This window comes from Ceratotherium simum, chromosome 3 (assembly GCF_057802395.1).
Source record: "Ceratotherium simum simum isolate JZ-2026a chromosome 3, ASM5780239v1, whole genome shotgun sequence".
NCBI classification, from domain to species: domain Eukaryota; kingdom Metazoa; phylum Chordata; class Mammalia; order Perissodactyla; family Rhinocerotidae; genus Ceratotherium; species Ceratotherium simum.
This window is the reverse complement of record NC_141902.1, coordinates 39,249,006-39,273,947: the sequence shown is the minus strand read 5'-3', so window position 1 is coordinate 39,273,947 and position 24,942 is coordinate 39,249,006. Positions and strand designations below refer to the sequence as shown.

The 24,942-nt window shown below is 38.9% G+C and overlaps 2 protein-coding genes across 5 annotated transcripts in view; both read left to right on the top strand.

Moving 5' to 3' along the window:
• Positions 1-12,815, top strand: part of TMEM87A (transmembrane protein 87A) — a 37,056-nt gene extending 24,241 nt beyond the window's left edge. Inside the window, exons 12-20 of one of the 4 annotated variants that reach the window (XM_087425817.1) lie at positions 751-826; positions 3,300-3,404; positions 4,335-4,393; positions 5,140-5,243; positions 6,956-7,029; positions 7,464-7,525; positions 8,453-8,505; positions 9,122-9,152; positions 11,561-12,815. In XM_087425817.1, coding sequence (XP_087281943.1) covers positions 751-826; positions 3,300-3,404; positions 4,335-4,393; positions 5,140-5,243; positions 6,956-7,029; positions 7,464-7,525; positions 8,453-8,505; positions 9,122-9,152; positions 11,561-11,602 — 606 coding nt within the window. In that variant the 3' untranslated portion in view covers positions 11,603-12,815. Of the gene's footprint in view, positions 1-750; positions 827-1,434; positions 1,508-3,299; positions 3,405-4,334; positions 4,394-5,139; positions 5,244-6,955; positions 7,030-7,463; positions 7,526-8,449; positions 8,506-9,121; positions 9,153-11,560 lie in introns of all 4 variants that reach the window. The other 3 variants (XM_087425802.1, XM_087425827.1, XM_087425811.1) reach the window with 3 other exon arrangements.
• Positions 12,816-14,426: 1,611 nt separating this feature from the next.
• VPS39 (VPS39 subunit of HOPS complex) overlaps positions 14,427-24,942 on the top strand; it is a 41,196-nt gene continuing 30,680 nt past the window's right edge. Inside the window, exons 1-2 of the mRNA XM_004421457.3 lie at positions 14,427-14,646; positions 22,124-22,189. Of these exons, the coding sequence (XP_004421514.1) occupies positions 14,574-14,646; positions 22,124-22,189 (139 nt within the window). The 5' untranslated portion in view covers positions 14,427-14,573. The remainder of the gene's footprint in view (positions 14,647-22,123; positions 22,190-24,942) is intronic.

Sequence of the window (24,942 nt, the reverse complement as noted above, 5' to 3'; positions counted from 1 at the left end):
CTTTTTGTCTTGAGAGGGTGAATTGGAAATGTCTGTGGGCTTTACTACTTCTTCTAAGTCACCTGTGGGCTCTGATTTTCAAAATGTATGTCTAATTAATTTTTTCTTATTGATTTATCTATTAGAGCTTTATAAATTTAATGTGTGACAAGGAATGAATGCTTTCCCAACTGTCCCCAAATTGCTGCTTATTTAGTTCCTCCTCCCGGACAGTGGGCTCCATTCTTATATAAGTGGCAAACATTGTAATCATGCACTTGCTGGTTAATCTAATTTGTGTCTTAAAGTGACAATGCTCTTTGCTTAACTAGCACTTGACTTTCAAAGGCTTTCTTAAAATGCATCTAATTAAGTTTCTCATCTTTCTCGAGAATTACGTTAATTATACCCTTTGCCAGGGAAGGAAACCAAAGCACTGAGATATAAGTGATAAAGAAATTTATGTTAGGGCTGGATTAATGGGAAAAAGAAGTGGGCCTCTGTAGGTCATTCCAGTTATTTTTCTTATTTATTAAAAAAATCGCTGTGTGCAATAACCTGTTAGATTCAGGGTGATAAATGCTATAAACTTGACTTTGCCCTCAAGAAAACTGGGGTCAATAAGTTTTGCAGTAAATTGCCCCTTAAGTAAAACACTTTATGGATGCAAATTTGTTTTTCAAATCACACTGTCCTCTGTATATAGTTTCCTTAGACTTTTAGCAACTTTAACCCTCTGTCAATTTCATTTTCTTTCTTCTGATGCTGTAGTATTTTTCTTATCCCTTGGCTCTAATAGTAAACCTGGCCCTCTCAGCAATTGATGCCTGTATTATTTTATGGATATCCTTTCAATAATGTTCTGGTGACTGGGTAATTAGGGTTTTATAATTAGTGTCTTATATATAAACTTATGAAAAAAAGTAGCATAGTTTTTGGGGCAAGACAGGTACTTGCGTTACATTTTATTTTGGGGTGAGCTCTTTGTAAAATTATATTACAATTCTGGAAATTAGTTATTCTTGGTATATTAATGATACAGTAATTTTAAATATGAGAAGGATCTTTTTAGACTTGTACCCCAAAGCACAATGATAGGAAATGAGGGGATGGGGTGGGGTCTTAGAACACCATAGTTTTTGGTGTGGTCACTTCTTAACGTGGATCTTAGCACACTAGGAACTCTATGGTGGTTGCCTTTTATTAGTTGGCAGCATGTTTCATTGTATTGAGATTGTAATTGACAGTTGGTGTGAAATGCTTACAGCTGTATATTGTACGTGATGGTTTGTCAGAAGGGAAGAATGATATAGGTGCCAAGTGCTAGTCCTTTTTATTTTCTTTCAGTTCAAATGTAAAACCTTCCAGATGATTAAATGCAGAATCGTGTGCTGGTTTCTTCTCTGTGCCTCTCTGGACGTCTCTTTTTCACCACCTGTTTTTCTTTGTCTGCAGGCCCAGACTGATCTTGCTTCCTTGGCCTTTATCCCCTTGGCTTTCCTAGACACTGCCCTGTGCTGGTGGATATCCTTCTCATTGGCTTGTTTGATGGCGGTCCATTTTCTCCCCTTGGAGATGGGTTTCCATTGATCTTTCTGCAAAGAGTTTTTACCAGTTTTGTTAATTACTCCTTAGTCTGAGGAATAGGGTATTTTCAGTCTAACAACTTGAGGGCTCAGGTAAGCAGTTTTTTTGTTTCTTTGTGTTTAATTTTTAAAATTGCATCAGAAGTTGGTGACTGTGGAATGAGCACAAGATAAAAGCTTCTGGCTTTTCTTTTTTTAAATGAGCATTTCACTTCGATTTTGGACTTACTTGTGCACTCTCCTTAGTGTAGAATCACTGGCTGCTCTGGTCCTGCTGTTTCTTTCAGCCTCTAGCATTATTAAATGCTTTGAAAATTATGAAAAGATTTTGATTCTTAAAATGTGGTTTCAGGAACTACCTAAGGTTGTTTGACTCTTAAAATTCTATGTAGGTTTAGTAGATTTTAACCCTTACAGGGTTAGGTGTTTTGTCCCCTCATTCAAAAACTGACTTGGGATTGTCTGAATCCACTCTTTGTAATAAATATTGATTCATTTACAGGCAGAATCACCCAACAGATAAAGTTTTTATCTGAGTAATCTTTTTCTTCTGTTTCTTAAAATTAAGCATTTGTTTATTAGGGACTTGGCCTTTTGAATGAAGGATTCATTCATTCATTCATTCATTCTGGACTTTTATCTTTTTGGGATTTTTTAAAATTTGTTTTGGTTTTTGTGTATTTGGTCCTATGTGTAATTGTGCAATCTTATTGTCTTGATAGACTTGACTGTTATGAAAAGCTGCATGTAAACAAAATTGCAATTTTGTGAATTTGAGTGGATTGTCATACGTCAAAAATGTTTGAAATTGAAGTGTCCTGAGTCTAAATAGTCCAAGCTTTTCTAGGTCGATATCTTTCAAGTGTGCTTTGTGAACCTCTACGAGTATTGGGAGGAGTGGAGAGAGGGAGTTGGAATGTTCCATACAGTAAGATAACCCAATGATTAGGTAGCAGCTAAGGCTCTGTTGAAGGGCAGAAGCAAGCTCCAACTCACTTATTTTCATATCTGCTTCTCATTCTGAAAGTTGGACATGAGAGCAGATACTGTCTTTAGTAGTCGTCAGTTCCCCTCATATCTTTCTGTGGTAACTTCTGCTTGGGAGTAATGTTCTGAAAATGGAGACTCGTTGCTTTTAGAGCCTAGCTGCCTGGGATTCTCAGCCAATTGTAATTGTACGGTCATTTTAATTCAAGATAGCTCAGGCAGCTGATGGCAGGTTCCTTAACATGGCATGAGGGGACCGAGTGTAGAACTTGGGGAGGGTTGTAGGCGTGAGTGTATGTATGACCCTAGCCTGGATTAGCTGGGACAGTGAGAACAGAGCCACTTACCTTAAAGGAAGAGACAAGATGATATTAACTCCTATTCCCTTGCCTGTTACTCAATTTCATTCCATTTGTCTTTCTTTTTCATCTTTGTTTCTCTAGAAAGCTTCTTCTTGTCTTTATTTCTCTCTTTTTTTTATATTTTTCCTCTTTTTTCTTCTTACTTTTTGCATTCTTCCTTTATCCTGGTTCTGTCTTCTCTTCAAGTCTCGTTGAAAATGGAGACTTTCTTATTAATCATGATGAGGCTTGGGATGTTTGAGAGATTGAGAATGAGAGAACTGTAAGGACTCTGGCATCCATAGCTCTATCAGTATGACCTCAGTTCCTCAAAGAAACTTGAGGATTAATTTACTAGCTTACTGTTTTTTCTGAATGTTGATTTCCTTGACCTGCAAACACATATTTATTAGCCTGACTCAAACAATGAAGCTCTTAAAACTTCGGAGGAACATTGTAAAACTCTCTTTGTACCGACATTTCACCAACACGCTTATCTTGGCAGTGGCAGGTAAGTCAGGGACTATCTTCCTGCTGTCTGAACGTGTTCTTTTTAGAACAGATATTCTTACCCTGAGAGGCCATAGGTGGGATCTCTGAAATTACAGAGAAAATTTTGTGCATTTCACTTGGAGAAGGGGTCTTGAACTTTTGTCAAATTCTTAAAGGGGTCTGTGGTTCAAAAAAGATTAAGAACCACTTATTTTAATAGCTGAAAATAGACCACATATAATTTCAACTCTTAGTATATCCCTCTCCTGTCTGAATTCTTTTTTTTGAGGCAAGTTAGCTTGAATGCCATATAGTATTTAGATTCCTTTTAGAAGACATTAATGCTTATTTGGTTTCATTAAATAGCTATAGAATTTTAGATCGGAGTACATGGCTATTATATTGCTTTTATCTGTGTCACTAAGCCTGCATAAAATACAGCATTACATAGACCATAGCCACAGTAGGCTAATTTGCCTGCCTTTTGGCCCTTGAGACTGAGAGTAGTGAGGTCTGGCCTGTGATTGGAACCAACAACTCTGTTTGTCTTGCAGTCATTTTATCAACCTTTTTTTCCATCTGACCAGCCAAAGAAAAATTAGCATTGCTATACTAAGGATAAAGGAAAGGAAAAAAGTTATATTACTGATAATGCTGGAAAAAGCCATATTTCTAGTTCCTTCTTTTCCAGTTCTCAGGGTTACTGAAGTAGCCAGATGGTAAACAAAACTAAGTACAGAAGGGGTTGACAAGAGTACGTATCATGGGCATTGCTTATAATAGTTAAGTAAATTTGTATTGAATACATATGTTAAAATAACTGATAGAAAATGCTTGTTATGTATTGGGGGTTAGGGATGTGTGGAATTCCACTTAACCAGAATTGGAGAATATAATTAGAGTGTAAACTGATATCGATACTCTGACCAGGTTTTTCATTTCTTGTTAGCATCTATTGTGTTTATCATCTGGACAACCATGAAGTTCAGGATAGTGACGTGTCAGTCGGTGAGTTATAAACACATGCATTTATGAATAGTGTACTGTTTTATACGCAGACGATGATGTTGATGACAATGGTAAGGTTCGTACCTTGTAAGAAATTAGGGCTAGGTCTCCAGTGTGAGGGTCAGAATGTATCCCTCCTAAGTATTCTTTCTGTATTATCACGGTGCTTGGTATGGTAGGTTTGTTTTGTGTTGGTGGGGAGGTCTGACTGTAAATCCCAGTAGTAGGGGATTATAAGTGATAACCATAGTCTGTCATAACCCAATCTTGCCTTAACTAAAAGTTTTTGAACAAGAAATCCAGAGTCCTAAATGTGAAGTATGTGTGAATAATGCTAATTTGACTAGCAGCCATATCCTTAAGGTCTGAGCACAAAGACTGTGGCCAATAGCATTGCTTTGGCGGCGGCTACGGCTCTGTTTTGGTAAAAATAAATAAAATGAAAAGTATAAAAAATAATAAGCTAATGTTACTCTCTCTTACCTTGTTTTAAACCCTTCCCTCAAGATTGTCAGAGCTATAATGAAGCACTGACAAGTGCTCCATTCAGTTGCCACCTTTTCTTAGCAACAGTAAACACTACAACGGAAGAGTATCCCCAGCCCTTAGTACAGTGTCTAGCACATAGCAGGCTCTTGGTAAATAAAAGTTGAATGAATAAGTGGTTCTTGTTCTATGCCATGGGCTTTGTGAACAGAGTGTTAAGATAATGTGTATAAATTTTGTACTTTTCCCCCTTTTGGTAGGATTGGCGGGAGCTGTGGGTGGACGATGCCATCTGGCGGTTGCTGTTCTCCATGATCCTCTTTGTCATCATGGTTCTCTGGCGACCATCTGCAAACAATCAGAGGTTCTTGGACAGTTCTTATTTATGCTGCTAACCATTGAATGTCCACGTCATCAGTTAGGGGTGGTTCAATGGATGACAGTGTCATGGCCTGTCGTAGAGTGGAAGGAACCCTCACTGGGTCTGGAATCCAGAGAAATGGGTTTCTGTCTCAGCTCTCCTAGTAGTTTGCATTGTGATTTTTGGCATGCTGCCTCTTTTCATCTCTCTGGGCCTTAGTTTCTTCTTCAGATAATGGGGAATCGAACCAATTGATGGGAGGTCCGTTTCAGTTGTGACGTCTTCTGGCATATGTGTTACCCATAAATGTTTATGTGGGTACATAAGGGAGCGTGCCTGATGTACTCCCTAGAATCCTTTGCTATTGGGTCTTTGATCTTTAATAAAAAATTTAGCTTGTTTAATTCTAGGAAAACCTTATCAGATTTTGATTAGAATTTAATTGAATTAATGGATTAATTAGGGAAATTCTATGTCTTTTTGATCATTTCATCCTTGAATATGGTATCTCTCTCCATTTTTTTAGGTTTTTCAATGCTACAGTTACATTTTCTAACTTTTATTTAAATGTTTTTTTAAATTTTATGGCTCTTATGGGTACAACCTTTTGAAATAGTACTGGTGGCTTTTCCAAATATGTAGGAATGCTGTTGATTTTTGTATATTTATCATATCCATCAACGCTCCTTTGTTATCTTGTTAGTTCTGATAATTTCTAGGTTTTCTCATTAGATTGGTTGTTATGTAAAGTAATGACAACATTATTCCTTCCTTTCCAAATAATCTTGTTGCTTCATTTCTGATTCTTGTGCTGGCTAGGCCCACCTGTATAATATTGAATTGGGGCAATAAGAGGGGGCCTCCTTATCTTACTCTGACTTTAAAATAAATGCTTCTCAACTATCATCAACTTTGATATCTACTGTGCATTTTTGTTAGTTACCTTTTAAAAGGTTACAGGTGTTTCCTGTTATTCCTAACTTACAAAGATTTTTTATCATGAAAGGAGATTTAAAAACAAGGTGGAATGAAAATCATGGGCAACAGTAAGCACAGAGTGAGTTCAAAGCTAACGCAGTCTAGGAATTACCTGTCTGGCAGCTGCTCTGCTGAGTCTCTTGGAAGTTGTGAAGGAAAGATATCTGAGATGTACCACACCAGGCCTCTGACTTCTCAGCTCCCCACTTGGAAACTGAGATTTTAAATTGCCTGGAACACACAAGATCAGGACTTCCATCTCTTAACTACCAATTTGAAGGCTGAGTTTTTAAATTTCTTAAGAATTTACTTACCTCTGTGTGATACATATGCTTGTAAATGAACATTTATTGAATGCTTACTGTGTGTCAGGTAGTGTTCTAAGCACTTTTTGAAATGACTTATTTACTTGCCAGAAAACCCCTCTATGAGTGATGTTTACTGTCCTCATTTACAGATAAGGAAACTGGGGCACAGAGAATAAGTAACTTGTTTGAAGCCACAGGTATTCTGTGGCTGAGCTTGCACTCCGAGTGTGGTCCTGTCCTGCTTCTCCCTTGCCAAAATAGGCCAGCAAGAGCTTTCTGAAGGGGAAGAGCTATTTTATTATTTACTAAACTGATTTTATGAATGACTGTCACTGCAGTTTCAATACTTAGTCCCATAAAATCCAGATAATGAAGCAGTTTTTGTATTTTTCTAATTATCTTACTTCTGTTCTACCGTTGTTCTGTCAGGTTTGCTTTTTCACCATTGTCTGAGGAAGAGGAGGAGGATGAGCAAAAGGAACCCATGCTGAAAGAAAGCTTTGGTGCTGATTAAAATTCACCTTTTATTTGTTCTTTAAATATTCTTTTCTGGTTTTTAGAAATAGAATAAAGCAAGTATAACATTTCAAGTATCAAAATCAAGATACTTTGATATAAGTACAATGTTTATTATTTTCCAAGTTTGTTGCTCAGTTTGGTGTGTGGTGAAGTTAGGGAGAAGCAAAAATAAGAGTATGAATCTTAAGGTCAAGCTGTGGTAAATTCAGTAAATAATTGCACATTAAATGTCCAGTTTGCTCACTAGAGATGAGATGAAAATTTGGCTTTGAACTTTCCAGCATAAATGTAAAGATGGAGAAACATCTATTGTATAATTCAGTGTTAGTAAACTTCAAATGAAGCTCTGAATCAATTTTTGCAATTATTGCTGGTCTATTGACATAGTTAACCAATCCACTTTTTTTTCCTTTTACAGAAGGAATGAAAATGAGAAGTACCAAACAAGAACCAAATGGAAATAGTAAAGTAAACAAAGCAGTAAGTAGGACTTCTTTGCAGTCTTGTTTGCTCTGTCCTCCAGCCCTTGGGGAGCTCAGCAATTATGTACAGGCCTTAATGATGTTTTTTACCTATGCTGTAATTAAGCTTGGTTTATAAATCTTTTAATACGTATTACATTTACTTTTTTTTTTTTTTGTGAGGAAGATTAGCCCTGAGCTAACATCTGTTGCCAGTCCTCCTCTTTTTGCTGAGGAAGATTGGCTCTGGGCTAACATTGTGTCCATCTTCCTCTACTTTATATGGGACGCTGCCACAGCATGGCTTGATAAGTGGTGCGTACATCTGCGCCCAGGATCTGAACCTGCAAACCCCAGGCCACCGAAGCGGAGCATGCAAACTTAACCGCTATGCCACTGGGCCGGCCCCACATTTACATTTTTAAATGTACAGACAGCAAGTGATTCTAGGTCTAGGACCTAGTAATCTTTAACTACATGGTTTGGTACTATGTCCTAAAAGGTACCAGACCAGTCTGTTGGTTCTGTTTAATGGTTTTCATCAGTAAAGTCATAGCCCCATTAATAATCGAAGATCTTTTTGTAGTAAAGATCAAGATTTTTTTCAGTCAGCAGTTGTTTGGTGTTTTCTTTTAGAGTTATGCATTCACTCTTTAGAATTTATTTCAGTTTTAAGGAGTAAAGCTTACAGGAAGCAAACTCTAGGTATTAGACCATTGAGAAGAAAGTACTTAAGGATGTAGGACATCATTTTATATTTCATTTATATAGTTTTTTAAATTATTTGACTTTTCTGTTAGCAGTCCCATTTGTTATGTAAATATACTACTTCAGACTGACAAAAGATTAAGTTTAAAGATTTTGAGACCTCTTTAGATCCTTACTTGAGATGTATTATTTGGTGCATTTTAGTAACAACTGGTATTTATTTGTATGTTCCCAGCAGGAAGATGATTTGAAGTGGGTAGAAGAGAACGTTCCTTCTTCTGTGACAGATGTGTAAGTTTTTGAATCATTACCACAAGAATCCTATTTCAAAGTTAGTATTACTTTTATTATTTTAAATGAATGAGCTGAAGAGCATACTAATGAGAATGCTTGTAGTTAACTTTAGAAGTAAAAGATTAAATTACTTAAAAGAATATTTAAAACATTAAAAAGATGTTAAAAAATAGTTAAAGATTAGGAATGATATACAAAAAAAGGAGTTTGGGATTATTTGTTCAGATGACATTTCTGCTTAGAAAGATTCAGTTTTCTAAGATAGATCTTCCCCAAATCAGTGGGATAATCCTTTTGGAATTTTTGAGTTTCTTTCCATGGCTAGAATTTAAACTAAATATTGGTCCTGTTATAATGCAGGACATGTTTCGTTTTTCCTATACAATTCCAGTAACTCTGATTCTTGTTTTTGTATTTGCCTTCTCCCCTTCCCCTTAAACGGTCATTAATAAGATGCCAATTTTAGATAGTTACAAAAAATTTGTAGCTTTAAATTAGCTAGCTTTAAATTGAATTTAAACTAGCTTTAAATTGAATTCATTATTCCACTGTCCTTATGAACCATTTATGGCTTTAATTTACATTGTTCATTTTGGTGTTTTTCTCCCTGCAGAGCACTTCCAGCCCTTCTAGATTCTGATGAGGTTAGTAATCAAATCATGTGCATAAACTATGGGTCTGGTGACTTAATAGGGAGTCATAAGTCCTCTCTTCAGGGAGATCTTATTTATTTGACTCAGTAATGGCCTGAAGAACTATAGTTGGTATAGTTGAAAAAGGATGAGAATAGAAATACTAATATTAGAACTCAAATATTCAAGAATGTTTCCTTTCTGTACATGTCCTCCTTTTCCAAAGTTATGTAGTCAGACTTGAGAATGTCTTTGTTTAAATTTGGTAGCAAATACCTTACTCTCCCACTCTCTAGTTCCTTTGTCTTTAAGAAATTCAAATTTAACCCTTATCTAATCTAGGCAAAAATAATAAAGAAAAGTATTGAGAAAGGAATACAGTAGACCAAAACAAAATATAAGTTAAAATTACCTACTATTCAGTGTTATCTGTCTCGCTGTCTTCTTCAGAAAATAAGGATTATAATTAGTACCTCTAATATTTATGTTGATTTTTAGTCTTTTAATATATCTCCATACAGTTCATCTAGAAGGCTTCACAGTGAAGTCTTCTGTAAGAATTGCAGTATGAGTTCCTGGGAACTAGTTTTGGACATTTTCTGAATATTAGGTTATTCTAGAGTCTCTTGATTTCAGAAGGCCTTTTGAAAGCATCTGCCCGATTCTGACTCATTGTGTTGGATTGGCTGCTAAAAAATGCTTTGTTCCTTTCCCACTGATGTGCTGTGTGATGCAGGACACAGTGTCAAATTCCTTAGCTGTCCTGTGTACTGAAGCAATTGAGAACTCCACCATTCAGAATTAAACCTGTGTAACACTTCGCTTTCCTGGTGTATTTTGCAGTTCCCAGAACTCCCTCTTGGGGTCTTCTTCTGCTAATAATTTGCCTTCAGGGCTTCCCTTTGGCTTCAGCTCTCCAGCCACACTGTGTTTCAGCCAGGGGGGGCTGAGTATGGGAAACCCAGTTGTGCCATTCATGGGAATACAGGTTTACTGTAGTACTTTTGGTAGCACTGACTTCACCCATCTGTTCATATTTTCCTGTGTGAAAAAACTATTCAAGAACTGAAAAAGAGCTTACATGAATTATAAGAGAAACAAGTTAAATAAGGAACCAAGAATCAAAACGGCATCAGACTCCTCAGCCGCATCCTTGGAAGCTAAGGATAAAAGAACAATGTCTTTGAATTCTGAGGAAAATAATTTTCAACCTAGAATTCTATACTCAACTAAACTATCAATATGAGGGTAAAATAAAGATGTTTTTAGTTACACAAGAAATAAAATAATTGACATCCTATGTGCTTTCTCAGGAAAGTAGTAGAAAATGTTCTTCACAAAATGAGGGAACTAAAAAGAGAAAGACTTGGGATCCAAGAAGTAAAGGCTCCAACACAGAGAGGCCAGGATAAATCCCCAGGATAATGATGTAAGAAACTCCCAGAGTGACAGCTGGGCAACAGGCTTGGAGAGCAGCCAGTCCAGAATGGAGCAGCAGAATAGAGAGCTTCAGGAGGGGTATTTCTAAGAAAAAAGTGAAAAGGATAGATTATCTGATATAATTGATCATATTGAAAAGGGATTTACAGTTCTGTCAGAGTTTAGGATAAATTTGTGATGGGTACTTTGCAAACGAAGCAAAGGAAAAATGAAAAAAACTATTAACTATTAGGTAAAAAATTGCATAACAAAGGAAATTTAATGGTAGTACAATTTTCTTATTTGAGATGGCGTTGAGATCTCAAATAAGAAATGGCATACTGTAAATATTATTTTATAATAAGATGTAATTTTTTACAAAATTGTGGTGAAAAAACATATAAAATCTACCATCCTAACCATTCTCAAGTGCAAAGTGTTAACTATGTGCACATTGTGGTACGACAGATCTCTAGAACTTTTTAATCAAATGTAATTTTAATGAATATTTTTCATTTTAAATATATACAGTTTGTATAATTCTATATTTTTGAACGCTTAATTCTTTCTGTATTTTGTTATAATTCTGAGTGTTGCAATAGAAATGCTTGTGGCTAAATCTTTGCCCACATCCTTGACTATTTCTTAAGTTAAATTCCTGAATCAAAGGAAATACATAATTTTATTTAAACTTAATCTTAAGTAAATATTTGTTTAATCATCTTAATTGACTCTAAAATATACAGTTCCTTTTGATTTGTGGTTTGTGTGATTTGTGTCCAAAAGGCTAGAGATTTTGATTCAGGAAATCTTGGATGGGGCCTAGACATCTGTATGTTTCAAAATCTTCATAGATGGTTAGGAACCATCTCTCTAAATGTTTAATGAACATAAACAAGTACTTGGGGAAAATGTGTGTGTGCATCATCTATGTAGAAGATATTTGGAGTGTAGACCATTTAAAATTAATATACTTAGAATAAACCTTTTTTTCCCCCTAGGAACGAATGATCACACACTTTGAAAGGTCCAAAATGGAGTAAAGGATGGGAACACGTGCAGTTGAAGATGGCTAGTGTCTGGGAAGAGATCAGCTTCTGCGTCAGTCTTCTACACTGCTCCATGGAATTAAAGGAGGCAGTGACATCCTGATCTGTTCCTTGATCTTTGTGCATTGGAGCTGGCGAGAGGTGTCAGAACAAGGAGGACATCTTATTGAAAACAAGTTCATAGGATGAGAAAAATCAACAAGTTTCTTTTTTACCACATTGATGCCCCTTTCCCTCCCATACTCTGACATGGATGTTTATGCAACTTATGTATGTTCTTCCTGAGCCTTCTATAATGTTTAAATTGTTTAATATGTCAAACTAAAAAGTTTAACATCTTCTAAAGAACTGTGACATCAACACCATAATACGTAATCTCCAGGAGCAACTGCCTGTAATTTTTATTTATTTAGGGAGTTACATAGGTGATGGGGGAAATTGTTAATTATCTTTCCGTTTCCTGGGAAGCCAAGGTTACATCTTGCAGAGGTAGTTTTGAGGAAAAAAGAGTCCTTCTGAGTTAAGGAGCCATGGTTCTATCAATGATTAAAAGAAAACAAAAAAGAAAAAAAAAAAAAGAAACTGTTACAGTATGATTCAGATCATTTAAATAAGCAAAATCAAGTGCAATTTTGTTTACAAATGGTGTATATTAAAGATTTTTCTATTTCAGATGTACTTTAGAGAGAAATATAAGCTTAACTCTTTTGACATCTGCTATTGTGACACATCCCATTGCTGGCAATGTGGTGCACACTCCCAAACTTTTAACTACTGTTTTGTAAGCCTTCGAGGGCGGCACTGCGGAGTCCCAGGCAATGCTTTGTTTGCCTTCTGCCATTCACTGGGTGTTGCACTCGATGCAAAGAGGCACTCCATCTACATGCTTGTGAGTGAGCACCCTGCTACAGGGACTAATGCTTCACAAGCTAATACAAAGGAAACTGGTCCTTCTGGCTTAATTTAAACAGTTTTTCCTGCATGAAGTAGCGTGGAGGCCCTGGACTGCTGCTCATCCTTTAGATTGACTGTTCTTGTATCTGGTATTGGTTTAGAGACTGTTTATAAGAGACATCACAAGGTGATGGGATTCATTGGAAGCACTATATTTCTGTTTTGATGGTTTTGTCCAATTTTGCCTTCCCAAGATTTTTGTTCTACATAGAAAGTTCATGCCACTTTTTAATATAAAAAAATTTTAACAAAATTAATATATTTTTCTCATTTTTTTTCTCAGACCTTCCCTAAAGACCCTTCTTTCTCTCAAACTCTCTTGTGGGAATTTTCCTTCCATGGTTTTTATTCTGTCTTATTATCCATTGAAACCAATGACACAATCTTCACTAACTCATACTATAGTGAAAGTGTTTACATTTATGTAACATTTCTCTAATAGCTGTTTGCTGTGGTGGTTTTTAAAAAAATCACCTAGGCATTCTCTCTAAGGAACAATATGAAGAACTGACTATATTCTCAGGTTAACACATTAGCAAAAGGCTGGTGTCATATGCTTCTCTTTTTCCTTACTAAAACTTAGCAAGTGAATAATTAAAATGCAGCAGGAGAGTTGGTCAAATATTTTTTGACACTGGTTAGATGTTGACTTGAGACTAGGAAAAAAACCAGTAATGTGTTAAGCAGGCGTGCATACCAATTCTGTAGCCCGGGACCTGCTTCTTTCTGCTTTCTCTTATGGCTTCTTATGTTACTGTGATTGGATATAGTGTTATCATTTCTTAGAACAGGTTCAGAAGAAATTTATAGTTTTACATTGACCTGTTACCTTAGAGTTTACATTGTGTATTTTGGTCTTTGTCTTTGGGCCTGGAACTGCTGGGTATTAGGCCTTCTTCCAGCACAGCAGCTGGCAATTCTAAATTTTCAAGGTGTTCAGTTTCTATGGTGAAAATCAGCCATAACACAAGATTTGTTTAGCAATTCTTGTGTTTCTTACTACTAGAAATTATTTCATTTGATTATCAGATACAGCATTCGGTAAAGATGGGACAATATTCCTAATTTACAGATGAAGAAACTGACATTGTGTAAAAATAAAGTGACCAGGGCCAGTTTTTTTAGTTCATATCACAGACTCCTTTTTTTTTTACATTTTTGCTATAAACCTTAAATGCTTAATTTTATGACCTAGCTGCTGTTTTCTTGGGGGGAAGTTGCCAGATACAGATGATTCTTGCAGTGGTTCTCAAAGTGCATGGACTCACCTTGGGGACTTAGAAAAACAGACTGCTGGACCCCCCACTCCAGAGTTGCTGATTCAGTAGGGCTGCAACAAGGCCTGAGACTTCGCATTTCCAACAAGTTCCCAGATGATGCTGATGCTGCTGGTGTGGGGAACCACTGGCCTAGAACAACCTTTAAAATGTAAGGGTAAGGTACTTGAACTGGTTGGGATTATTACTAAAACCACCATTTATCGAGTGTTTAGAGTGTGTCAGACGTTGGTAAGCGCTCACCACGCTAGTACAGAATGCTACCATCATTTTGCAGAGAACAAAACTAAGACCTCCGGAGATTAAATTTCCTAAACGTCACGGCCAAATTACTGAATGGCAGATTTCCATCCTAGATCTAACTGACGCCAAACCCCGAGTTCTTCAGCACCACGCGACCCTGCCTAAGGCAATGCTAATATTAAGATCTTTTTCCTTCCCCGTTAACCCAAGGCTACTCCGGCTCCAGCGTGAAAATGCCCTAAGCACCGGGCAGTTCCTCGAAGGTGCGTTGGAAGCCGGGGCGGAAGGGGCGGGACCTGGGCTGCGGAAGGGGCGGGCTTAGCCCAGCAGGAAGTCCGGTGTTGATGATGGCTCTGTTGCCGAAGGCCCTGTAGCTGGGGGTCGCTGGCAGCTTCCCGGTCGGCTCTTTCCTTCGGCCGGTGCTGGCCGCCAGCGAGCCTGGCCCAGCACACTCCGGGTGAGACTGCCGGGGCGTCTCTGTTCTCGCCGCCATGCACGACGCCTTCGAGCCAGTGCCGATCCTAGAAAAGCTGCCTCTGCAGATCGACTGCCTGGCTGCCTGGGGTGAGCCGAGGGGCCGAGGGCCTAGGCGGGGTCAGCGCGCGAGCGGCCCGGACCTTTCACGAGGCTAGGGAGGTGGACAGGCGTCTGGCTGTGTAGGCTCCGGTCGGACGCTGTTGGAGAGGGGCCTGGGATGAGGAGGGCAGAGCATTGCAGACAGCACGGGCGGTGGGGCTGTTTGGGCCATCCCCAGGGACCCAGCCGTTTTAGGGACGTTCTACTCGCCCTTGTTCTCGGTGCACAGTTGGAGGTTAAGCTTTCTGTATGAGTTGTGCTCAGCTTTGGCTCATTTCGATTCCCAAGAAGTCTTTAATTTGGAGGGACAAAGAGTGGGAAGTTCTCAGCCTGCCAGGGGCTTGAACTTGTCCAGATGATCGTGGTGTTTTCTAGGTGAAAGACAGACCTTTTCTTGGGCATTGAACAGGTTAACACCGTATGCCTTTTTTGCCTTACTGATCACTCATCCTTCACTTCTCATTGCTGTAGGTAACTCACGTTGTTACTTTAAACTCAATCTAGCCAACTGGTTGATCGCCTTCTATTCAAAGTTCCCAAGTTACCTAACTCTGTAGGTAGAAGAGCATCGTTCCAGGCTGTCATGAAATCTAACCCATAAAATTTGCATAATCCTTTTGGGATTGGCCAGTGCAGAAAGCAGGGTCAGGCATCTCTTGTATGCCCTGGGATACACATGGTTTCAGGGATCTAAACCTTGACTCTTAACTATGAACATTATGCTCTTATCTGTGAGTGGTTGCATCTAATAACAGCCACCAAAGACCAAACAAATAATTTCAGTCTTTCTTGTTAATGTCCAGGTCTTAGAAATCCAGGACCATAAGGTGGCTCACAACCCTAATCAGATCTTACAGTGAGCTAGGTACCCATGATGGGCCTAGTGGAATCTTGGTGGTGGCTGGCATCTTATGCATCCTCTGTGGGCTGTGTCACCCAGTTAGCCTTGCAGAGTTCTTCACTGCCTCTTCAGTAGGGTGCTTTCAAGAAAGATCTTCATGTTAATGTCCGCCCCTCCTGCCTTTAGCAGCCCTGGGCCTCTTTAAAATCATACCTCCACAGTAAGCTGTCCTGGTCCTTTGGGTTAAGGAGTGAATCTTGCTTCCTCCAGATAGCTCAAGAAAAACCTCCATTTTGTGTCATTAAATGCTCTCAATAAAAATTAAAAATAAATAGAGAAGGAAAAAAATTAAAAAATGAAAGACCCAACACACTACACAAAGGGATTCGTTCCCCTATTTCTTCATCAAATATGTATTAAGTACCTGTATGGACCGGTCTCTCTGCTAGGGACAGGAATACAGGCTGGATTAAGAAACAGTGCCTGGGGGCTGGCCCCGTGGCCTAGTGGTTAAGTGCTCGCGCTCCGCTGCTGGCGGCCCAGGTTTGGATCCCGGGCTCGCACTGACGCACCACTTGTCAGGCCATGCTTTGGCGGCGTCCCATATAAAGTAGAGGAAGATGGGCATGGATGTTAGCTCAGAGCCGGTCTTCCTCAGCAAAGAGAGGAGGATTGACATGGATGTTAGCTCAGGGCTTCCTCACAAAGAAAAAAAAAGAAACAGTGCCTGTGCTCCTAGGACACGCAGTGGGGCACAAAGACGTATGAACAGATTATGATACAGGTTAAATGATACTAGAGACATATGCTGCCTATTATGGGAACATGGAGGAGAGGTACCCAACTCAGGCTAGGACATTTGCTGCTGCAAAGGATGGATGGGGCTGCTTACCACACTTTACTTAGCTTGTTAGAATCCTTGGCTCTCATACCCTGTGGGACTAGTAGTACCCATATCTCAGCCTCTCTCACCAACTCTGCTTTGTTGCAGAAGAGATTCCCTGTACCTGTGCTTTTCAGGAACATTGTTTTGAAATGGTAGGTAGCTTTTGGCCTGCCTTGATCTTCAACCAAACAGGAGAAATGCCCTTTGCCTCCTAGGATGCTATGGTAGATATTGGGCTACAAGAGGATGCTTACTGCCCCTGCCTCAAAACTACTTTATTTTCAGATTTTAGCAGCATTATTGCTATTTCTAGGCATTACTCCTTTTATCTACGCTGTACCCTTAGGTGGAAAGTTCATCCAGGAGCCTCCTGGGGCCAGATCATGCAGGGCCGGACAAATTTGAGCTGGAAAATGTCTTAGAGATACCGTAATCTATCTCTTTGGAAATGGAAATGATGAGGATACTGATGATGATGACTTCTTCCTAAACTCTAGAGTTGTAGAATCCAGCTGCCTTTTCAGCATCTTCATCTGGATGTCTAGTAGCATGGCCAAGTAGCAGTTCTTGATTCCGCTCTCCCAAAACATGCTTGTCCCCTTGTATCTCACATCTCAGCAGATGGCGTTTCTCTTTACCCATTTGACTAATGCCAAAAGCCTTGAAATCATTCTTGACTTCTCTTATTCTCTTATACACCACATCCAGTCCATTAGCAAATCTTGTCTGCTCCATCTCTAGAATAAACGTAGAATCCAGTCACTTTTCTCCATCTCCACTATTTCTACTCTTGGCAAAGGCACCATCTTCTCTCATCTGAATTACTGTAGTAGTCTTCCATCTGCTCACCTGGTGTTTGCCATTGTGCCATTTTTAGTTTTTTTATCTGTGCAGAGGCACAGTGATCCTTTGAAAACTTAATCTAATCACATCTCTCTTCTGCTCAAAACCCTCCCATAGTTTTCCATCACAACTAGAATAAGTTCCAAAGTCCTTACCATGGCTGGCTGCATCTGACATGATTAGGCCTCTAGTTATTTGCCTGACTTTGTCTCCTTTGCTCTTACCCCTTGCTCCTTTCTGGTGCTAGTCACATGGTCTTCCTTGTTCCATGAACACACAAAGCCTGTAACTACCTCGGGGCCTTTGCACTTGCTGTTTCTTTTGCCTGGCACTCTCTTGCCGTGGATATTACATGGCTCATTCCTCATTTCATTCAGGTCTCTGCTGAAATGTCACATTAAATCACCAAAACCTTCCCTAACTATCTTATATAAAAGAGAATGCCACGTCTACCAATGTGCTAGTCTCTTACGCGCCTTATCCTTCTTATCATGGATTGCCACCTCATACTGTTTTATATATTATTGTCTCTTCCACTCCATATTAGAATATAAATTCCTTCATAGCAGGAACTTTGTTTTGTACATTGCTTTATTTGTGGTGCCTAGAACAGTTCCTGACTCATAATGGGTATTCATTAAATATTTGTTTAATTAATTAATAACGATATTACTAGTAATAGCTTTCATTTATTGAGTACTAATTTGTACTAAGCTTTTATGAAATAATGAAATAATAATAAAAATAATTAAGCTTTTATGAATAATAAGAAAACTCCATTTTGCAGAGGAAGAACCTGAGAATTTAAGCAATTTTTCCAAGGTCACATATCTAGGAAATCATGTCTGATTCTAGAGCCTGGTTCCCGAACTTTAATGTATATACAAAGCCTGTAAAAAAATGCGGATTTGTGTGTGTGCGTGTGTGTGTGTATACACAATCATATTTACTTATATTATTCAAAGAAACAGTGGAAAGATAAAACAAAAATTACTAAAATGGTTACCTATAGCAGAAAGGAGAGACCATGGTGGAGTGGACAAGGATGGGAGCTAGACTTCTCATAGCTTTAGCTTTGGAACTATGTAAATGTCTCATATAATAAATTAAATTTAAAAATGCAAATTTCAGGGCACCACTGCAAAATCATTGACTCAGAATCTCTGGGAGCAGGGCTCAGGAATGTGCATTTTTAAGAAATCCAAGCAATTCTGATGTGGCTACTCAGGAGCTTATGTTTTGAGAAACACAGTTCTTTGCCCCATGACCCACAGAAGGGAAGTGACCACCAACTTTCATCTCTGTATTCCCTGCAGTGGCCAGCATTGGGCCAGGAATGGAATTGTTTATCACATGAGCTTAGACTGGGTTGCACTGTTGGACAGAGCTTCATTAGGGTAGTTATGAGCACGAGGGCCAAGCCTTACTCACTTCCCAGGAAGGATCAAGTCCAACTTTGTGGCTCAGGATTAGGCCATGAGGAATTTTCTAGGGCTGACTCTTGTTTATTTATGTGTGTGTTACCCATTTGTGTAGTGTGTTCCACTTTCTTATATGCAGTGTTGAGTCAGAAGGGACTGTCTACCCTGTGCCGTGCCTGCTCTGCAGGCTTCTGATTCTCTGTGTTTTGCATGCATGGCTGTGTTAATATGATGACATGTTGTAGAACGTGGAGGCCCAACATGGGTGAGGTCCTCTGGCTACCTGAGCCCCCACTGACTTCTGTAACCAAATCAAGCCTCTTCAAGGTTCTGTGCCCTGATTACATCTGGATGATACACTGTTTTTCCTTATAAGTTGGAGGATTAGGAATGAGTACGTATGTGATGCTTTCACTATTTATAAGAAAGTTGTTACAATACTTTGCATATATGATAAATGCAGTTTTCATTAGCACCCCCAAATGAAAGTTTGAGAAGGGTCAAATAAAATTTCAATTAAAAGAAATTTTTTTTAATTTCAGTGAATTTATCTGATTCCATTTTATGACCACCAGAGTAGGCATTTGATAAGAAACATCTATTGGCAAATAAACAGTTCAATAAAAATGGAAAGTAGACTCTCAAATGTCATGTCTAGGAGTTTGACTTCCTATTTTGGTAGTGCAGCTTCGTGAGGATTTTTTTAAGCCCCAGTGTGACAGCATTGGAGGTCTGCCCTAAGTAACCAACAGCAAACATGGAAGGCCATGTAGAGTGAGACCAGTTGAGGCCATCACAGGGGTCCCTGGAGAGCCTCGGGGAGAGGGCTGTTGTGAGGCACCTTGTAGAGGTAAGATGGGCAGGCCTGGGAGGAAGCTGAAGCGGTTAAAAGATAAAGAAAAACAGTGCCTGGCAGGGGTCTGGGAGGCAGAGTGGAGAGGGAAGGATGGGGAAGATGGTCAGCATTACAGTGGCCTTTTGATTATAGATTTGTATGTATGTTATAAGTGAATTTTTAAAAAATTTCCACTTGGTTTTATTTATATCTGAAATATCAGTGGGTGTCCTCAAAATGAACTTTAATATTGCCAGTTGCTTGATATAGCGATATCTATGTAGAGTTCTAAACCTAATGTCTTTTATGAAGCAAGCATTGTGAACTGAATTTGTTTCCATGTTCTGCTCCAACATAAATCTCCAGCATTACATTAGAGCTCGTGTTATTTCGGATTTCCACCTATGTCATTAAGAGCACACAGTGTCTTACTTTCTGTGTCCTGCCTCTGCTTTAAAACAAAAAATAAAAGAAGACAGAATCACTCTTTTTCTGGAAGACTAAGCACATCAACCTGGAGAAATGTTCCTGATGTGGCTCCTGACCTGTTTTTATAAATACAACCACTCCTTTCAGACAACCTCTGGCCAATACCCATTCCTTTGACCTGGGATACCTTAGTAAGTGCATCATAGCATGTGCTTAAGGGTCAGACAGATTGGGGTTAGAATCTTGACTCTGCTGCTTACTACATATGTGACTCTGGACAAGTTACTTAGCCCCTAGGCCTCAACTGCCTCATCTGTAAAATGGGGATTTTAAAAAAGGACATACTTCAAGGGATAGTTGTGAGGATTAGTGAAATAACATGAACTGTGCTTAGCATTTCCTGGAACACAGTGCAAGCTCAATAAAGCTTATCTATTTGTACCATTATCCAATATTTTATTTTTCAAAGGATCAAGAGAGCTTAAGAAAGAAATGAGTGACCTTTATGTTACAACATCAAAAAGCTGAGGAAGTATCTGCACGTGCTTAACTTCCCTTAATGATTTAATATAGATCTGTCAGAGTAATTATTTAAATCCTTTTGGAACCCCTTTATTTTTAGCCTAGACCAGTGTCTTCCAAAATGAGGTCCCTGAACCAAGAGTGTCAGCATCACCTAGGAACTTGTTAAAAATGCAAATTCCCAGGCCCACTTTCAGAACTGCTGAATGAGAAACTGAGGGCAGGGCCCAGCAATCTGTTTTAACAAACTGTCAAATAATTCTGATACACATCAGGGTTAGTAATCACTGGCCTAGACCATCTTTTTTCTTTTTTTTATAAGAGCTTTGTTTAGATGTAATTGATATACCATACAATTCACCCATTTCAAGTGTACAATTCAGTGGTTTTTAGTACATTCACAGAGTTGTGCATATATTGCCACAGTCAACATTTTCATCACCGTAAAAAGAAACCCTGTACCCATTAGCAGTCACTCCGCATTTTCCCCCAAGCCCACCAGCCCTAGGCAACCACTAATCTTTCTGTCTCTATAGATTTGCCTGTTCTGGACATTTCATATAAATAGAATCGGACAATATATAGCCTTTTTTGTCTGGCTTCTTTCATCTAGCATCATGTCAGGTTCATCCCTGTTGTAGCATGTATCAGTGCTTCATTTTAATGGCTGGCTAATATTCCGTTGTATGGTATGCCGCATTTTGTTTATCCCTGCATCAGCTGATGGACGTTTGCCTTGTTTCTACCTTTTGGCTATTACAAATGATGCTACTATGAACATTTATGTACAAAGTTTTATGTGGACATATATTTTCATTTCTCTTGTGTAAATGCTCATGGGTGGAATTGCTAGGTCATATGGTAACTCTATGTTTAATCTTTTGAGAAACTGCCAGGCTGTTTTCCAAAGTGACTGCACCATTTTATATTCCTGCCAACAATGTATGAGGGTTCCAATTTCTTCACATCTTTGTCAACACTTGTTATTATCTGCTGGACCGTCTTTTGAGATAATGAAGTCTGTAAATTTATTATGCTATCGCACTTCTTATTTTCCCTAAAGCAAAATCATTAAACATTCAAAGGATGCCTTTGAGTTGTTATTGCTAAGATTAGATGCCTAGTTTCATATTTATACTATCCATTTTATGATTTTATAAATTTCCATCATATTTTTGGTCGGTTTAATTTTGGAACAGTGAAGCCAGGGACTTTTTTTATTCTGTGATATGGCTAGCCTATTAATTGTTCAGTAAATACTTTGTTGACTGGTCGATTCTCAAACATTTCTTGAATATAAACATTCCTTAGGGGCCGGCCCCGTGGCTTAGCGGTTAGGTGCGCGCGGTCCGCTACTGACGCGCGCGGTCCGCTACTGACGGCCCGGGTTCGGATCCAGGCCCGCACTGACGCATCGCTTCTCCGGCCATGCTGAGGCCGCGTCCCACATACAGCGACTAGAAGGATGTGCAGCTATGACATACAACTATATACTGGGGCTTTGGGGGAAAAAAAATAAATAAAAATTAAAAAACAAACAAACAAAACATTCCTTAGCTTTGCAAAACACCTGCTATCAAAAGCAACTCATTTTCTTGACCCTTTGATTTCTGATTACAAGCCCCAGCTAAAGAAATAGGGTCTTACTAAAGCCCACGGACCTTTCTCACGGCTGTTTTCTTTTCCAGAGGAATGGCTTCTTGTTGGAACCAAACAAGGACATCTTCTTCTCTATAGGATTCGGAAGGATGTTGGTAAGTGGCAGCTTTCCAGGACTGAGCAAGAGGTGGCTTACTGCTCATGTAAAAAAAGTTTTGATAGTCGACTAGTATACAACTGTGAAATCAGTGATTCCTGGGTCATTAAAAGAGTGATTGGGGTTTGGGGGTAGTGCAGTGGGAAAGTGGGGAGAAACGTGAGAATCTCCGGGGTTTGTTGTTTTTTTTTAACACTATATCTAGCAGATGGGGCTGGATATTTCTCCCCTTCTCACTTTTTGGGGACTCACTGTCAGAAATAAGAAATATGACTAATGGGAATAAGATTCTTATGTAAATGGTGTGGTGGTAGGAAACAAAATTAGGAGTCATTGATTTGAAAGATCTGGTTAACTTATGGGGGCTAGGGTAGGACAGAGAGGACCTGGGTTTGAGTCCAGCTCTACTTCTCCTTGGCCACATGACTGTGAGTAGGTCCTTTCCAATGTCAATTTCCTCTTCTATAAAGTATCTGTCTCACAAAATTGTTGGGCTCAGATGCAAGGACTTTGAAAACTAAAGCTCTAATCAAGTGTCACTTTGTCTGTAAAATGTAGAATAATAACTAAAAGTATTTGAAATTTATTCTGTTAGAGTATCCTCTAGTGGGAAAAAAGGTACCTCACTCCTGTTTCCTAATTTTATTTCTGTGCTCTCTCAATGGAAAATTGATATGTTTGGGTATTATACCGTGGAGCTACAGAGTCTGTAGAAATCTGCCGTTAATGCCAGAGTAGGTTAAACCGTATGAAATTGTCATTATTCGACCATATTAGAAAAAACAGAATTTCATAGCTGTCAACCTAATAGCTTAAGATAAGAATGAAAATAGAGTCTTCTCTTTGGAACCTGGATCAAGGGTAACGTTGGGAAAAAAGAGCATTTTACTGGTGTATGGGAGGCAAAAAATTCTTTTTCCCTCTACCCAGCCTAATCTCATTCGCTGGGGACCTGTAAATTAGACTGACAGATTAACAAGAAAAAAACAGGTTATTAATATGTACATCACACATAGACATGAGAGTACTCAGTGATGAGGAACTCAATGAGGTGGTTAGAACTTGGGCGTATATAGCATCTTAACAAGCAAACAAATTTTTAGAGAAGCGATAAGATAAAGAAAAGGATTTTGAGATTCCAGGGTGGCAAATTATGGGAAGGCAAATATATGGGGGAAACTAATTGAAGATAAGTTTGTTATGTACATTTTTCTGGTCTCTAGGCTGATAAGGATCTAGAGTTGTCTCCAGTGATTAAACGCTGTACTTCCTGGTAGAGAGGGGAGAGGGGGATACCTTTGTAAATTTATGTCCTGCTTTTAGGCAATTTGGGGAGAGCAGAGAGCTTCCCTTGTGTCTGCTGCTTCTCAGTTGCCTACATCTCAAAATAATCCTTATGCCAAAGTAGCATATTTTGGGGTGGCATATTCTGCTACCCTTCGCTGGTACAGTAGGGAAAGAGGAAGGCCCCTGGTAAGGTTCTGTGGTGGGATAAGAACAGAAACTAGAAGATCAAAACAGAGGGTTTATTTCATTTCTAAGTGTTTCCACTTTCCTTTAAATCAGGAGTCAGCAAACTTATTCCAAAAAGGACCAAATAGTAAATATTTTAGGCTTTGCAGGCCCTAAGCTCTCTGTCAGGACTACTCAACTGTGCTATTGTAGCAAAAAAGCAGCCATAGACGACATGTAAATGATGGGTGTGGCTGTGCTCCAATAAAACGTTATTTACAAAAACATGCAGAGGGCTGGATTTGACCTATGGGCAGTACTTTGCTGGCCCTTGCTTTAAATTTTTAGTTCCCAGAGCCAGAATATTTGCATTCTGTGGCATCTGCCCAGTCTGTAATTTAAAAATTAAGCTTGCCTTGGATTTTATTCAGCATTCAATAACTGTGTTTTGACTGTCATCTGTAGGCTCAGGTACTGTGCAGGACAGGGAGATAAGAAAGTCTAATATTCTTACCCAAAAAAGATAATTAGTTATTTGTGCCATCAGATACTAAATACTATGATAAAGTGACTTGTTTAGTATATCATTTCTTTATAAGTGGAGAGGAATTGAAAACTAGACTTTTCAACATAGTATAGACTCAAACTGGTAATATTAGTGTTAATCTGACTTGGAACCCTGATGGTGACTGCTCCTTGCCCTGTTGATCAATTCACCATGTGACCTTTGACAAGTTAGTTAGTCTTCTTGGGCCTCAGTTTCCCCATAGGTAACTTGAATAGCAATATTAACCTACCTTAGACAATTCGGAAATCAAACTCTGATTAGAAACTTCACTTCTCTCTAAACGCTTAGAGAAGAGTTCGGTTCTGGCCTAGTTCTGGTCTGTTTATGGGCCAGAAATAGACCTGGGCCACTGTGAATCAGCCATAGAACTAACTTGGTTTCTAAATCTGAGATATTGCAAACCTAGATAGGGCTGCAATTAGATTCTTTCTGAGGAAAGGGAGAGAGTAATAAGATGTCATGGAAAGACTAGATTAAGGGGACTGGGTTCTGACCTGATCTGAGCCATCTCCTTTGAGCTCGTAAACATCTCTAGGCCTCATTCTATTCATATCTTACACAGAGGGGTTAGTTCGTTGTTTTTTCACTGACACTTATTGACATTTGCACTGATGGTACAAAAGAAATGGTAGCTGAAACTGCTGGCCTGTTAGCACAAGTTCAAGACAGTGGTCAGCAAACTTGTTGGTACCAAACTGTACTAGTAGTCGTTGTGTTGTTCTCCAGCATGC